This window comes from Triturus cristatus, chromosome 9, assembly GCF_964204655.1.
Source record: "Triturus cristatus chromosome 9, aTriCri1.1, whole genome shotgun sequence".
NCBI classification, from domain to species: Eukaryota; Metazoa; Chordata; class Amphibia; order Caudata; family Salamandridae; genus Triturus; species Triturus cristatus.
The window spans coordinates 169034293-169051256 of record NC_140592.1 but is presented as its reverse complement, the minus strand read 5'-3'; the positions used below and the strand labels follow the sequence as shown (position 1 = coordinate 169051256).

The 16964-nt window shown below is 43.5% G+C and overlaps 1 protein-coding gene across 1 annotated transcript in view; it reads left to right on the top strand.

The window, feature by feature from the left end:
- Positions 1-16964, top strand: part of DNAH12 (dynein axonemal heavy chain 12) — a 1449067-nt gene that overhangs the window by 153982 nt on the left and 1278121 nt on the right. The window contains exon 9 of the mRNA XM_085624669.1: positions 15561-15749. Within this exon, the coding sequence (XP_085480795.1) occupies positions 15561-15749 (189 nt within the window). The remainder of the gene's footprint in view (positions 1-15560; positions 15750-16964) is intronic.

Below are 16964 nucleotides of genomic sequence, written 5' to 3'. Positions count from 1 at the left end.
GGAGGAGGATAGGGCAGGCTTCAGTGAAGTACTGTCGGATGCCCAGGCGGCTGCTCGCCAGGTTATACAGAGTGGCTTGGATACAGCAGACTCAGTTGCCAGGGTCATGGGGTCTTCAGTTGCCACCAGGAGGGGTGCATGGCTTAAGTCCTCCGAATTTTCTTCGGATGTCCAGTCGACCTTGTTGGACTTACCTTTTGATGGGTCTGGTCTGTTCGGGAAGAAGGCTGATGCTGCTCTCGAGCGCTTCAAAGAGAGTAAGGCTACGGCTAGGTCGTTGGGCCTTCAATCCCAGCCGAGAGGTACTTTCAAGAGGTACAGAGGTTTTGGAAGGGCGAGTTTTCGTTCTTATAGACCAGCCCAGCAGCAGCAGCAGCAGCAGCAGCAGCAAAGCTCCAAGGGATATAGAGGAAGACTTAGAGGTCGCTCACGTGGCCGTCAACTCTCCTCCTCCTCTTCCTCTTCCTCAGCCCCTCCCACCACCGCAAAACAGCCCTAGATTCGACATTCTGGATCATGTTGGTCCTGTGGGGGGCCGGCTTACCCATTTTCTGCAAGATTGGGAGTCTGTAACTACAGATCTCTGGGTTCTGGATCTTGTAGAAAATGGGTACGCCCTTCCCTTTCGGGAATTCCCTCCAATTTACCCTCCTTGCCAGGGTGCTTGCTCGGAGGACCACCGTCTTCTCCTGCAGGAAGAAGTCCTGAAGTTGTTTCAGAAAGGTGCGATAGAGGTGGTTCCGGAGCAGGAGAGGGGTCAGGGATGCTACTCCCGGTATTTTCTGATCCCGAAGAAGGACGGCAGATTGCGTCCGATACTAGACCTCAGAATCCTGAACTTTTACCTGAAACAGGAAAAGTTCAAGATGCTCACCCTTGCGCAGGTTCTTCAGGCGCTGAATCAGGAGGACTGGATGGTGTCGCTCGACTTGCAGGATGCGTATTTTCACATCCCCATTCTGAAGTCGCACAGGAAGTATCTCCGTTTCACGGTAGGGTCGCAACATTATCAGTTTGCGGTCCTCCCGTTTGGGCTTACTTCGGCACCTCGAGTCTTCACAAAGGTGATGGCAGTGGTGGCAGCCCATCTCAGAAGATCGGGAATTTCGGTTTTCCCTTATTTGGACGACTGGCTGATCAAGGCGGAGTCGTCGGAGAAGGTGCTGTGTCATCTGCAGGATACAACTCGGCTGTTGTACAGATTGGGTTTTTCGATCAACGTGCCCAAATCTCACCTGGTGCCCTCTCAGCGCAACCTGTTCATAGGTGCGGTACTGGACACTACTGTGTGTCGAGCATTCCCTCCTCCTCAAAGGATTCTCGACATACAGGAAATGATTCCTTTGTTTTTCAGCGGAGCGGTTGTTCCAGTTCTGAAGGTCCTTCGCCTGCTCGGTCTGTTCGCTTCCTGCATACTGTTGGTCAACCATGAACGCTGGCACATGAGGGCGCTCCAGTGGTGCCTCCGCAAGCAGTGGTATCAGCACAAAGGGGATCTCAGGGAGTCTGTGAGGATCTCCAGAGAAGCTGCAGCGGATCTATCTTGGTGGAGCGTGGAGGGCAATCTGTCTCAAGGAAGGCCCTTTCATCTACCTCCATCGGTGACCACAGTGATAACGGATGCATCCACCTTAGGGTGGGGTGCGCATCTGGGGGATCTGGAGATCAAGGGTCTTTGGTCTCCAGAGGAAAGGTTGCTTCACATCAACCTTCTGGAGTTGCGGGCGATACGCTTGGCGCTCAAGGCCTTCCTCCCTTCCCTTCGCGGTCAGTCTGTTCAGGTCCTGACGGACAACACTACCGCGATGTGGTATATAAACAAGCAGGGAGGAGTGGGGTCTCTTTGTCTATGCAGAGAGGCCCTGCGTCTTTGGTCCTGGGCTCGGGACCATCAGATTTGTCTGATGGCAAATCATCTGGCCGGGGTGCTGAACGTACGTGCGGACAGTCTCAGTCGGCAGTTCTCCGCCGACCACGAGTGGAGGCTCCATCCGGAGGTAGTTCGTCACGTCTTTCGGACGTGGGGAACTCCTCGGGTGGATCTGTTTGCCACTTTCGAGAACGCGCACTGCCTGTCATTCTGCAGTCTCCAGTATCCGATGCAGGGGGCGTTGGGGGACGCGTTTCAGTTGAGTTGGGGCTCACGACTCCTTTACGCGTTTCCTCCCATACCCTTGATTCCTCGGGTTCTGAGGAAGGTTCGCCAAGACCGGGCCCAAGTTATATTGATCGCCCCGGATTGGCCAAGAAGGGTGTGGTACACAGATCTTCTCCACCTCTCCTCGTGCCCTCCGCTCCGTCTCCCTCTGAGGGCAGACCTCCTCTCGCAGTCGGAGGGGCAGGTTCTACACCCCCACCTCCAGAGCTTACACCTTCATGCCTGGAGATTGAACGGGGCAACCTGAATTCTTTCTCTCTCCCGCCAGATGTGGTGGATGTTATTTTATCGGCCAGGCGACACTCCACCAAATCCATATACTCCTATAGGTGGTCTAAGTTCGTTCTCTGGTGTGGAGAGAGGTCGATTGATCCCTTGAAGGCTCGTTTGTCTAACATTCTGCAGTTTGCTCTTTCTCTTGCTCAGCAAGGCTTTGCTGTGGCTACTGTAAAGGGATATTTATCTGCTTTGTCGGCTTTCCTATGCCTGCCGGATCAGCCGTCTTTATTTAAATCACCTATTGTGCTTAGGTTTCTCAAGGGCCTTACGAATAAATTTCCTCCTACTCCCTTTATTGTACCTCAGTGGGACTTAAACCTTGTACTGACTTATCTTATGGGTTCTCCTTTCGAGCCCTTACATAAGTGTCCCTTGAGGCTGTTGTCTTTTAAGACGGTTTTCCTCGTTGCTATCACTTCGGCAAGGAGGGTAAGTGAGCTTCAAGCTCTTAGTTCAAAACCCCCATTCTTGACTGTGCATGCTGAACGAATGGTTCTCCGGACCAGGGCTGCGTTTTTGCCTAAGGTGGTAACTCCCTTCCATCTGGGGCAGTCCATTACCCTTCCTACCTTTTATCCTCCCCCTCACCCTTCCAAGGAGGAGGAGAGACTTCACCGCTTGGACCCTAAGAGGGCGGTGAGCTTTTACCTGGACAGGACTAAGGACTACAGGATTGATGACCAGCTCTTTGTGGGCTTTGCTGGCTGCAGAAAGGGTCGTGCGGTGCACAAGCGCACCCTTTCAAGATGGATTGTGCTATGCATCAAGATCTGCTACTCCCTAGCTGGTAAGGAGCCTCCGGAGGGTTTAAGAGCTCATTCCACTAGAGCAAAGTCTTCTACCTCTGCTTTGTCTAGGGGTGTTCCTGTGGAGGACATTTGTAGGGCGGCAACTTGGGCCTCCCTTCACACCTTTGCAAAACATTATTGTTTAGATTCTGAGGTGAGGAGGGACGGACATTTTGCCCGTTCCGTCCTTCAGGATTTTCTGGTATAGGGGGATGGACACCCTCCTCCGGGAGCGGGGACTGCTGTGGAATCTATTCACAAGGTGAGGAATCCACTGGCAGATGTATCCATCAGAAGAACAAGTTACTTACCTTCGGTAACGCTTTTTCTGGTGGATACAGTATCTGCCTGTGGATTCCTCACTGACCCACCCGCCTCCCCGTTGTCCATCCTTCTATTCCAGTGACTCTATGACGGTAATTCTATTGATGATTTCAAATGTATTTATGACTGTCAAGGACATTGGGTTATTTCTAGTGCTTTGATGTTTCTTTTCCACACTGTGTGTGTTGATATGCATATTGTGTACTGTGTATGCTGTTTATGTACATATTGCTGTCAGTCCGTCCGTGTGCCTCGAAGGCACGGAAAAAAGGGGCGGAACTGACGTCATCACGCCGAGGAGGTCTTCTTATGGAGCCGGTGACGTCAGTGGAGTCGCGAGCGGAGCCGTGCCTCTGTGACGTCATCTTCGACCCCATCGGCGTGGACTGCTACAAAAGTTTCCGAACGTTGCTGGCGCAGGGGATATTCACAAGGTGAGGAATCCACAGGCAGATACTGTATCCACCAGAAAAAGCGTTACCGAAGGTAAGTAACTTGTTCATCTCTACTCTAATCCCATTTACTTATAAAGGCTTTCCCCGCATTAGCATTAGTAAAACAGCTTGGTTTAGTTTCAGCGGAGCAGATGCCAAGCATGTGAGTTTTCTAGCAGCCATTTTATTAGCGCCTACGCAGGCGCAAGAAATTTCCTCCAGCAATAGCTCGTCATACTGCGTAGATGCAGTTGACGCATGCGCAATAAAGATTTCCCGTTAGCAGCCATTTTAGAATTTCGCTCAAATTACTTATTAGTAAGACACGTAGGCAAGCTTCTCTTTCTTTTATGTCGAATGTGGTGCGTATTAATTTACACAATACATAGTTAATACAAGGTTAGAAGTTAAATGAGAGGTTTGCTTCCGAGCAAGTCTCTTTTTCTACGAGTCCTTGCTCCATCTCCATTACTCAATAGCATGCTCGCTTTTGGAGAGCGCTTGTAATGGAAAGAATGGCAGACATCTTTAGGGACACTTTTAAAATATTTTGAATACATATGGAGTCCTCTAGTGGAATATTTATTTTGGGGTCTCCCATTAACAACGTATCCACCAACCATTAGATCACTACACGTATTTCAATTTTAAGAACAGAACATGAACACAGGAACAAATAGGGACTAGCCAACGAAGGCCGAACATAGAATACTCTCCTACCATTGCTGGTAAGACTACATACTGAATAAGCATCCAATCCTATTCCATCCTATTGTTACATTAAGTTTAAGGAAAGGTTTAAGGGGGATGTGGAGGGTGGGAGACGAGGAAAAGTTGTAAGTTCATAAATAAAGGGGATGCCAGCTAATGTTTGATGGCTCTGATAAACAGTCAACAATTTCCCGTTCATACCATGCAACTGTTCCCTATGTAAGATGTGAAAATTATTGGGAAGAGATTGCATGTATTTCTGACTGATATTGCTGGTAACTACACTAAAATCAATAAAAAGACGTTTGAGAAAAAAAGAATAAAGAAGTTTCTAACAAATTGGTGAGAACATTCTTGAGGTTGGTGGAATTTTATTCTAAGTTCGTGAAAGATTTTTCATTCAAAACATACGAAGTAAGACAATTACTCAAACTTAAGAACAAGTTTGAATGCTCCAGTCATTGTCAGGATATGTTTATATCACTCAACAATTATATTTGCAAAGCACCTCCTTTACAAGGATTTGACCCTGAATTACTTAGTATTGTTATCAAGGAAGCTGGTGTTAGAGGAACGCATGCAGTTCTCACACAGAAGAATAAGTTGGGCAAGGAAGAAACTATTGCATGTGCTTCCCTTTCGATTACCCCTACTGAAAAAAAAATACTCCGTTATAGAACGGAAAGCACCCGCCTGTGTATGGGGCCTAGAACATTCCCGCCAATTCATCTGGGGGAAAAAGGTTACTTTACGAAGTGACCATAAACCTCTTACTAGAGTGTTAACTTCTAAGTTATTATATGGTGCATCTCCTAGATTAGCCTGTATGTCAGTGAGACTATTTGATTTTCATTTTGAAGTACAATACGTACCAGGTGCAAAGAATGTTGTTGCAGACTTTCTGAGTCACATGCCACTACCCATGAGTGAAGTGAGTGAGGGTACCTTGGAAGAATTTTGCATAGTTAATATTTCAGAGGCCTTTCCTAGCATTTTGGGTGAGGAATGGAAAAGTGCCCAGAATCAGGACACTATTATTAAGGAAATGAGTAGGATGTTATCAGTGGGTTGGCCAGATGAAAAGTTCATCAGTTAAGAGGTATCGACATACTGGCAACTTAGACATGAGCTTTCCTCAGAAGGTGGTTTGATTTTGAGACAAGGGAAGGTTGTGCCTCTGGAATGTTTGAGGAAGAAGGTCTTTGGAATTTACCATGAAGGGCATTTGGGTGTAGTTATAACTAAGAATACAGTCAAGAGTTGGTGTTGGTGGCCAGGTTGTGACAAAGAAACAAAAAGGAAGGTCAGAAATTACACACAGTGCGAGAATTCTGATAAAACTCAAGTAACACTCAGACCTTCTTTACATCCTTTACTCAGCCCAGAAATGCAATCAGAAAGAGTTGGAATAAATATAATGGGGCCGATATGGGAACATGAAGAACAAGTGTACATCATTGTTTTAATGGAATATTTTAGCAAGTGGCCTGAAATTGAAATAGTTCAAAGAGCTGATACCAGTAGTGTTATCAAATTCCTTGACAAAGGGTTCACTAGAGAGGGGTTACCTAAGTGTATTCTTAGTGATAATGGCCCCCAGTTAATTGCCGAAAGTTTCATTTCATTTTTTTTACAGAGAAATGGAATAATGCACAAGACTACTTTAGTGTACCATCCAGTGGGAAACAGAGCAGTAGAAGGGTTTAACTGTCTAATAAAAGGCATTGTACAGTTAGCTAATTATAAAAGACTTGTGTGCAGGAGAGAATTTCACAAGATGGTATGGGCATTTAAAATTACTCATAAAAGAGTACTGTTTCCAGTTATTTTGTCTTGATGAGGGAAAGAACTCCCAGGTCAAAAGATATCATAGGATGGTTGAAAGCAGCTTCAAGGGTTGATTGGTCACCTGAGGTGGTGAAAGAAAATTTATCTGAAGCACAAAGTGCAAAAGACATTATGACTTAAAGCATAAAAGCAAAGTTGTACATGTGATGGTTGGGGCAGAGTAAGAGTAAAAAGAAGCTGATTCTTTTGTAAAAACCAAAGTTGTTTTACCCCACCTTTAGTAGTGCATCAGGTTTTTTGAAATTCTGTACTACTAAATGATGGTAAGGTTTTGCATTTGTCTGCAATTTCCTTGTGTAAGAGAATGGATGACAATGTGGATGTTGGTAGTGGTAGCCAAAGTTCCCAGAACAATGTTGTAAGTTCTCAGGGAGAAGCAAAGGATACTAAACAAAGATTTGAGTAGTTATATGAAGATGATGATGCCCAAGGTAATGGGGTACCGGGTGATGATGACCACGTGGCTACCCAGAGTCAAGTGGTTTTGGAACAGTAAGAAGGGATGGAAACTCACAAGAGAGTAGTGGGACATCCCATGATGTAAGCACCATAGCTAGTAATAAAAGAAGAAGGACAGGACATGCTGTGATTAAACCCAGAAGGTTTAAAAACTACTTGTGTGATTAATCCAGTAGTATGAGTGCACTAATTTTATGCATATTGATGTCTAATATACCAGTATGTAAAGTATTATATTTGTGAACATGCTTATAGTGTTTTTATATCAGACCATTTTATGACTTTTCTATTTTTAGGTATTTAGTGTCACTTAATTTTTATTCATTTAATAATTGGCGTTTCCGTATTAATATGTATTATCTTGGGTTTATGAATAATTAGTGATCATATGCATAGTTATCTCCTTGATTAGATGTCAATGCATAATAGATGGTAGCAGTATCTCTATATCATTTTATCATAATGTTTTCCTCAGTATTTATATTTAATTGTTCTTCAATATAAAAGGGGGGGAAAGTGTTGTGATGGTAGGTATTCATGTCAGAGCACACTTCTTACAGGACACCGCAATAGTCTCAGAACATTCACATTGTAATACAGACAGTTGGCATTCTAGAATGTTAGGAGGGTTCACAGTTAACACCTAGATGCTGAGGGAAACTGTCACAAGTAGACGTGCTGTGATCTTGTACCTCGCCTTCCTCTTTTAAGTGTGTTGTTGTATGCAAATGCAATAAATATAGACGTTTCTAACGAATTGGTGTGGAAGTCGATCCTTTCACCCATATCACAAATACTCATTGGCCTTGTGCTGAATGGACCTCCCCAGAAGGGGTAACCACTGAAGGTTTTATTCCCCTGTTAAAGAATTCTATAAACAAAATGATTTCTATGTGAGCACCTCCACCCTTCATCTCCTTCCAGTTCTCAATATCAGTCCAGCAATCATCATTTTCTCCACCTTTTTATGGATAAGTTATACAGAACCCTTGTTCTAAGAATTTTGCTTGTGGATGAAAATTAACCAGACAATCCATTTATTTAATCTATAATTTAACATCGCTTAGGCAGTCATTCTGCATCAACAAAGCAGGTTAGTATTTAATTCTGGAAATTACATACGAACATTTGGTTCTCAATGTAACGTAACAGCACTTTCAAGGGCAGCTCTAGACTGGTAATTGAGAATACGAAGCATATGTATTGCAGTATCTTTTTGAGGGGCCCAGGTTGGTCAGCTGTGGTTTCTTCCAGTCGTGCTGGACCTTCCACGTCTTTTGTGGTTACTACCCATATTTCAAATGTGCACTAATGATACCCAAGGCTCAAGGTATACCATATTGGTACGGCCTACGTTGCACCTGTCGCTGACAAAGTAGCAGGATGCACATAATGGTACTCCCTATGTCACATCTGCCCCTGCTACATGTGTCCCTAACTAGCCTGGGCAATTTGTCACTTGATTGTTCTCCGCTGTTAATCTGTAGCCCTGGTGAAGTGAAAAAATAATTGTCATGGCCTGTGACATTTCACAATGTTGTTTGATGTACTGTGATTTGAATATTTTCATTTATACTTTTCCACTCATTCGTTACCTGAAAAGCAAAATATGCTGTTTTGTTTCGGGCTTTGCTTACTATTTTTCATCTTTTACGGAAAAGAATAAAAAAATATTTTTAAAAACAAGGGACCTCTGTCAAGCAGACACATTCCCCAAAAAACCCTTGACGTTCAGAGCCATGCTGTTAAGGGTATAGCAAGATGGGATGCATATTTACTGGGCAACAATAGAATAAGCCCTTCTGAATGTTATGGTCTCCAGACATTTGAGTTAATAAGTACAAACTAAAAAGGTTATGATTTGAAGAATTTAGGAGGAGTCGTTTTCTTTCTATGAGTAAATGTATGAGCCATAAACAGTAGAGCTTCTATTTTCTGATTTGTGATAGAGACCTTGTTGATATGGTTCAATCCATTAGTCCATAGAAAAAGCTATTTTGTTTGTTCTTAACTTTGCTATGTCAGACAGAAGTGCACAAATATTTTTTTTAAATCCCTACATATCCATCTAAGTTTGACTTTGGAAAGTTTAGCTCAAAATCAATTGCGGATAGTTTATAGTGGGGATCCCAAAATATGCATTTCCGATTCAAAATCAATCTATGCCCTGTGCCCTTGTATATTGGAGCCACAGTTAACAGTCATGTGCTCACTTACATAGACATGTGAACTATGTCCCTTGTTGAACTTTACATAAGATAAGGGCGAATACCATATCCGCCCCATTAAACACATTTGTTTCCAGCTCCCCATTAAGTTTATGTCACAAAGCATGTTGTGTAAAAGATCCTTAATCAATTAAAAACCCAATCAGAGAGATGCTGTCAAATGCAGTATATGTTTTTTACAAGTAAAAGGGGAACATACAATGCTACTCCACACATGGTTCTATCTAGATTTTTGAATTAGGGAACACTCTAAGCAGTTCTCACAAAGAAAACAACAAGTATTACACAAAAGCAAGAAACCTTCATGTTTTAAAGGACATACCTTACAGGAGCAACCCATTGTAACACAGGTCCAGTAACTACTGCATCCCGGGCTCCTCGACATCAGTATCACTCTTCGAAGTTAAGACAGGCAGGACTAACCAATTAGGATGAAACAAAATGTTGTTGATACCCACAGTCCTAAATCAAAAGGAAATAACACATTTTGCAAGTATCTCTCCCTAAGCTACTTCTAATGTCTGGGAAGGAGATGATACTTAGTCACTAGAGGTATTGTGTAGTTCTCAGATGCCAAAAGAAGATGTAGTTCAAGGGCTAAACAAACAAGCATTTGCAATGCATAGGTCTCGCATTTGCGAGAGTTTGAACTATTAGCATTGTAGATGGCAATGCCCCTTATGTGTTTTGAAAACCTGCAGCGGTGCGTAAACATGCACTTTGCACTTATAGTCGTTGCTTACGAGATGCAAGGCTGGTAGTAACTGCGCCTCTTTTTCTGACGGCCTTCTCGTAAGTAAGGACTATAAAATAAATAAATATGTTACTGCTATAAGTACAAAGTGCGTGTTTACGTACCACTTGCAGGTTTTTAAAACACATAAATAAAAGGCTTTGATATTTACAATATGGCTCAAACTCTCGCAAATGCGAGACATATTGCATTGCAAATGCTTGCTTACAGGTTAAATAACACGTACCAGGTAACAACCAAAGTAAAGGGGCCAGTAGCCATGGGAGGTTACAAATGAAGGCAAGACCGTACTAAGGAGGGACTAACAAGCCAATTACTGAATCACAAGCCAGCGTGTACGAAGGACAAAGACACAATCCACGTAGCAAGCACATTTATTATTATCTGCATGCGCTAACTAAATGCACCATCGTATCATATGGTGAGCTTATAAACTCTAAATTCTAATCCGTCCTTCTCCACTTGGCCATAACTGTGTGATATTGGACAAAACCCTATCCACCTCAGTCACCGTGCATGGCTAAATTAGCGGTCTATAGAAACAACAAAATCCTGGATATTTAGTGTTATTTAAAGAGCCTGATACCTCCTTTAAACTTGCAAAGACACTCTCCCCAGGCTGGCTCAGCACACGCACCGCCTGCACAGACCCAAGTTCCTGCCTGCATAGACCATAGTCTGCCCTAAACATTACAAAAGTTCAAGCCGCAGAGACTTCTCCTTCCTGTTTCTGCATCGACTGTGAGCGGAGAACGAAAGTAAAAGAAAGGAGAGAGGCAGACACACAGCAGTCCAGAGAGAAACTTCATAAGCAGAACCAGGAGAAGTAAGCAGGGAGAAAAAGGAGAGAGTGAGTGAAAAAGATAGCACAGCGCGAGGGAGAGAAAGAGTGAGAAAGACAAGAAAGAGAAGGGAAAAAAACTAAAAAGGAAAGAACAGATATTTGTGCTACACTCCCGGGGCTCCACCCCAGCCAGCATGCCCGGGCAGCGAGTGAGGCTGTGGTGGCGTGCATGGCTCTCGCCTCACTCTCCCTCCTTCCCTCTCTCCTCGGCTTTCCTCAGGATCTGGGGAGGGGGATTCTCAGAGCGCGTTATTCCCATTCACCCGTCTCCTCCGGCTCAGGTTCTTCAGCTGCAGGAGCTCCCCCAGCCTGCACTTTTCACTCCCACAGTCCTCGGGATCCCTAAACATAGGTTGGGGTGCACCCCTATTACTCTCAGACCCAAAACCCACTGGAGTTCTCTGAATGGGAGGTGCCTCTGGGAATGTGAGAAGCGGAAGGCGTCCAGAAACCTGGTGGAAATGAGCAGGGAGGTCTGTAGGCCCTGTGATGCACTGCTGGCCCTGTATTCAGAGTGAAAGCCTTGCAATGTCACAGAATATGTTTCTCTTCTGACAAGCTGAGCTTGATGTACTGGCCAGGAAACCTCTAGAGGAGAATTTGCTTTCTCCGAGACTCCTTTGTTCTAATCAGGCGCACTAAAACATATCGGCACTATGGTATTGGGTACTTCTGATTCAAACATGTTTCAAATTAAGCTGGTGCCGAGATCAACATGCGCTACTCCTGTGAATATTAAATTAAGTGGGCACCGTGATCAAGAGCGGCGCCCGGGCATTAAAATATTTGCAATGCCATTGTCCCGGCTGCTTGAAAGTGAAAGTGTGCATGGCGCGCTGTATGTGAGCAAAGTACGTCATTGTGTCGTCGTGCATAAAGTAGGAGATACTCAATAAAGAAAATAGTGCTTACAAGTGTAAATAACACACACCGTGTAACAACCGAAGTAAAGGGGCCAGTAGCCATGGGAGGTTACAAATGAAGACAAGCTACGTACTAAGGAGGGACTAACAAGCCAATTACTGATTCAGAAGCCAGCATTTACGAAGGACATAGATACAAGCCAATGAAAAATATGGGCAGAGAGTGGGCGGTGCTTCTCTTCCATACTCTACTACAGGAAGTCTTGCAGAGCAGTGCATGCGCACTGACTCAGGCTCAACCTAAAAATATATCAGATGAGTGCAGTGAATAATACTATGCTGTGAGAAGTTGGCCTGGTATATGATGTTCACTAGTTAAAGTGACCACCTTGTACCATGCCAAGCAACCCTTATGGTGTGGTTGTAAGTCAACCTTTTCGGACTAGCTGCCCTAGTGGTAGCGTAGGCTAAGCAGTCTTTGAGGCTAAACTCGTTAAAGCGTGTTAAGCAGGCTGTTTTACCAATTGTAACCCCCCTTTATACCAATAAAAGGACACCACACAGATATATATTGAAAATATATATGTATTTATTTCTCAAAGTATCCCCTAGACTCTTTATGAGCACAGGAGCACAAATTGTTAAACAAGACAACGTTATAATATACAGAAGTTGCACTTTATATGGATGGGCCCTGGTGGCCACTCAAACCATATACTAAAATAGTGGTATAAGTACCACGAACAGGAAAGGGAAAAGGCCTAGGGCCTCTAGAGTCGCTGGGCCTACAAGGAGCTAACTTCAGTTAGTGACCAGGAGGTCCACGGGTCGCGTGTGCAGTGAGGAAAGTTACACGCGGGCTCCCATAGGTTTTCAATGGGTGCATAAAAGTTTAAAAGTTACTGCAGAAAGGGTCTTCTGGATGGACTACGATCTTAAGATTCAAAACACAGACACTAGAGATGTTTCTCTACACTTGGGCACCGGAGTGCCAGCTTTACCTCACCCACAGGAAGCGGGTGCATAGGTCTCGAAGTGCGTCGGGTTTCTTCTATCGATTCAATGGAGCCTGATGACAAAGATGCTGCAGGCGGTCGGTCCAGAAGGGATGCGTTGGATCCAAGGGCGGATCGGAGTTGTAGAAGACCTGAAAGCAGAGGGGAGTGTTCACAGTCACTAGCCAGTGACCGGCGTGGCACCAGGTAGGTACCAGGCGATGTTGGGTGGGACCAGGAAGGGGGGTGGTTACACCCCCAATCCTTTGTCCAGCTCGCCCCAGGTCCGGGGCTGGTGTGCCCCAGGACTGGTTTGAACTGGCATATGCACCGAGGCTCCTTGTGAGCCTCAGGCATGTCTGGTTTCTTTCAAGCCCTACCTGACCAATACACAAAATCCTGTCTGGGGTGGTGCTCGCACCTCCCCTGGCAGGAAACCCTTTGTCCACGTCTCCCAAGCTGGAAGGACTCCCAGCAGCAGGAGGGCAGACTTGTGTCTGTGGTGGCAGCATCCATTTTGTGGAGCTGAGGCTATGTCTGATTTTACCCGGGTTTCAGGTACTGTACATGTCGTGTCCCTCTAGAAGGGTGGAATGCTAACCCCGTCGCCAGAATTGGCGAGGGGTTAGTATTCCAATTCGAATGACACCTTACTCGACATGTTTTGATAAAGCCAAACCAAAGATAGCATTTAACCGCGAGGTTCATAATGCACTTAAGAGTATATGGTATGACGGTATCTGGAAACGGTAGAAGGAAGTTGTTCCGACCACTGCAGACAGGCTCAGCTCATGCCAGAGCACCATCTCACATGGAACCAAGCACTCTGCCTTCAGGATTGTTAAGGCCCGCCATAGGAGTGACTTATAGGTTAACATGTGTCCCATTTAAGGTTAGGTATAGGTATACTACACCTAAGTAAGAGGTGGTTACACCAACTTACCCCAGCTGAGTGATTAGCCAGTTGTGTCAAATTTGTTAGGCCAGGCCAGGGGTGGCACAATACATGCTTCAGCCCCTGGCAGGCCTTAGATACACCAATGCCCTGGGTACCTAGTGTACACTGGTACAGGGGCTCACAGGGTGATCCACTTCCAATTGGTTATGCACCTAGGGTGCATAGTGTCAATTTAGTTAGAGAGAACAGCAGGCTGGGGGTCTGATTAGCAGGCCCACAGCCTCAATATGTCAAAAACCAGTGAAGCAAAAAGCAAAAATTTGGGGTGACCATAGGATAGCAGACCCTACTCTCCTACATATGCCCACTCTATGTGCATATTAAAAATACTCAAGCAAGTTAATAACATTTTATTAGGGCAGGTCCACATGTTTCATTGCAATACATTTCAACAATTTCATCAGGACACAAGGACCATGACACAGAGTGTCTCTCTTGAGCATACAGTGCATCTAGACCCAATGGATGACAAGCATACTAGGTCGTCCAAAATTGTTGGAAATGGTGCACAAGAAACGGCCACAATCCATGGGTATTGTTGCAGTTTCGTGTAAACCATATCCAACAACTTTGGACGACTTCACAAGGAATAATAAGAGGTTCAAATCTATATATGAACTTAAGGTTAACTTGGTAGGAAGTGGCAGCTTGTGTAGGTCATCAGATAAGACTCTTGCGCACATTGTTATCATGCCCCTTCTGCATAATGCAACAAAGAAGCTTCTGAAGCCTTTATTCTTAAGAGGTCCTACACATGTCTGAAAGACAGTGTTAAGCTTATGTTTACATGCCTAACCAAATTGTGTTGCTTTTGTATCTTCAAGTAGACTAAAGAAGCTACTTATCAGTACAACTGCGTTAGTAAATTGGAGGGTGATAGTTTGCCTGAAGTTAACCTCAGTGGAGAACGTGATGTGTATTTTATTTTACTTGTTCTTGTTTTCACAATTTCATCCTTTGGATTGGGAAATTATTTTTAAGGATTTTATATAGCTTTACTGTCACTTTATTTCTGTTCAATGTCATATCTACATTTTTAGAATACATTTGTTTGAAATGATTGTTTTTGTGGACTTTTTATGCATGGTGCTAATCATAAGGGGCCCGATTCACAAAAGTATTCCGAGACTAAATCCTAGCTTTATGACTTTCGGGATTCACAAAAGGCATTTAGGCGTAGTAAAGTTAGGATTCCTAACTTTACTACTCCTAAACTGAGACAAAATCCTAACTTTATGACTTTCGGTATTCACAAAAGGCATTTAGGAGTAGTAAACTTAGAATTCCTAACTTTACAACTCCTAATTGCCTTTTGTGACTACAGAAAGTAATAAAGTTAGGATTTTGTCTCAGTTTAGGAGTAGTAAAGTTGGGAATCCTAACTTTACTACTCCTAAATGCCTTTTGTGAATACCGAAAGTCGTAAAGTTAGGATTTTGTCTCAGATTACTTTTGTGAATCTGGCCCAAGATTCTTTAACCTAATTTTGTCAATGAATAGTTATGTATCATATTCGACCCCTTTTTTATGTTACACACCCTCATCTTTGCAATGAGATCCATTACCCTTTGGCGATATGTTTGGCCTAGTGTAAAACAAATTACATGAAGAAAAATTTGAAAAACTGACTATATTATCCTAATTCCAGAACAACAGTTCACCATCGCAGTATTATGACCAATGCTGAATATAGTATCCAATCTTGGTTTTTTTTTGCGTTAATTTGCTTCTGATAAGTATTTTGGACCTTATGCACTGAGTTCTAACTCACATTGATATTACCATATTACCAGCGCTCAATGTGATCGGCCTCTAAGTATATTCTTGTCAATTGATTGTGCTGAATTAGTGTTGAGCCTTTTAAATATTTGACTGAGATGTAATCTGTTTATTGTTCTCCAAATTACTTCACTTCAGCTCAGAGAACTATTAAAGAGAAGTGTTGAAGCATATGTGAAGCTCTACGATCCAGATGATGCACAACACCTCCCATTGTTTAAGATGCAATTGATCTTTGATGATGAGAAAATGGAGTTTTACCCCAGTTTTCAAGATTTAGAAGATGTAATTATGTTTGTTGTAACCAGGATTTCACAAACTTTACAGGTATAGTTTATTTATAATCTGCCACATCTCCAAAATGTATGTAGATGGGTCAGTATACATGCATATTTATTTTCATCAGTGCTTCTCCACAACCCGCAAAGTAACACGTTTCTTCTGTTTTTCATTGATTACTATCTTTGTTATATTGGACACAAATCATTGCTATGTTATAGCTAATACACAAAAAATATGTGCTGGGATAACATCTTTTCAAATTAAATGTATGCCTTGTTTTTATCCATTCTTATGAGGTAAGTAATGCAGTAAGTAATACATTTATCTTGCAATTGTCTACAAACACACGGTTAGATGTATGAAGGCATGCTTTACATATCCACTGTACTCCATCATCATTCTAGCATCCAGCATTGCAAATCCTTATATTTATTTCATCTTTGTTATTTGTAATGTTTTGCTTTTGGTGACATTTTTGTACACACCGGAGAGGAACCAGATAGTGAGGGCTGAGAAATGTTAGAACTCTTCATGTGTTTTTGAGTGGATATTTCCACAGTTTGAGTAGCAGTGACATGTAAATCCAACATTTTCTTCAATTGAATGCTTAGGAAGTGGAGCACTCCAGTTACATAGAAGGGGTATCAATATGGCCTCTTGGAAACTGGCACATGTGAATACATGCATAGTACCACAGAGAACAGTAAAAAGGCCCCACCCTATGATGCCAATTGATGCTACTCATGTACTGCGGACATAGGAGTTAGCCAAAGGTATAGCTTAAGACAATGCCCTGCACCCATTGTAACGAGTACAGAGGTAATGAGCGTACAGAGCATGGTGGGAGAGTGAAAGTCATGCCTCATGTGTATTGAGGGCATGGAGCTCTGCACAGAGCAATTATGGCTATACACTCAGAAGGTATCTATAGGTGAACATATTTATACTGCATACCTAGGTATGACCAACATCTGACCGGACTGAAGGAATAGCTGGCTGTTTCCTCTTATTCACCTCTTTGCATGCCTCCCAAACTAATCCACTCAGAGTCCTTTTCTTGAAGAAGTGTTTCCCCATGAGTTAATTTTCGTGGTGCTGAGTGATACATTTTGACCATGTAGCTGCTTCTCTCTTTAATGACTCTCCCTTGGTGGAGGAAAGTTGTAGGTCTGCATAGACAGATCACTACTGACCGGAGAAAAACTGAACACTTCAAGAAAGACCTCATCTTTCTTGTTCAGCACAACAAAATACAAATGA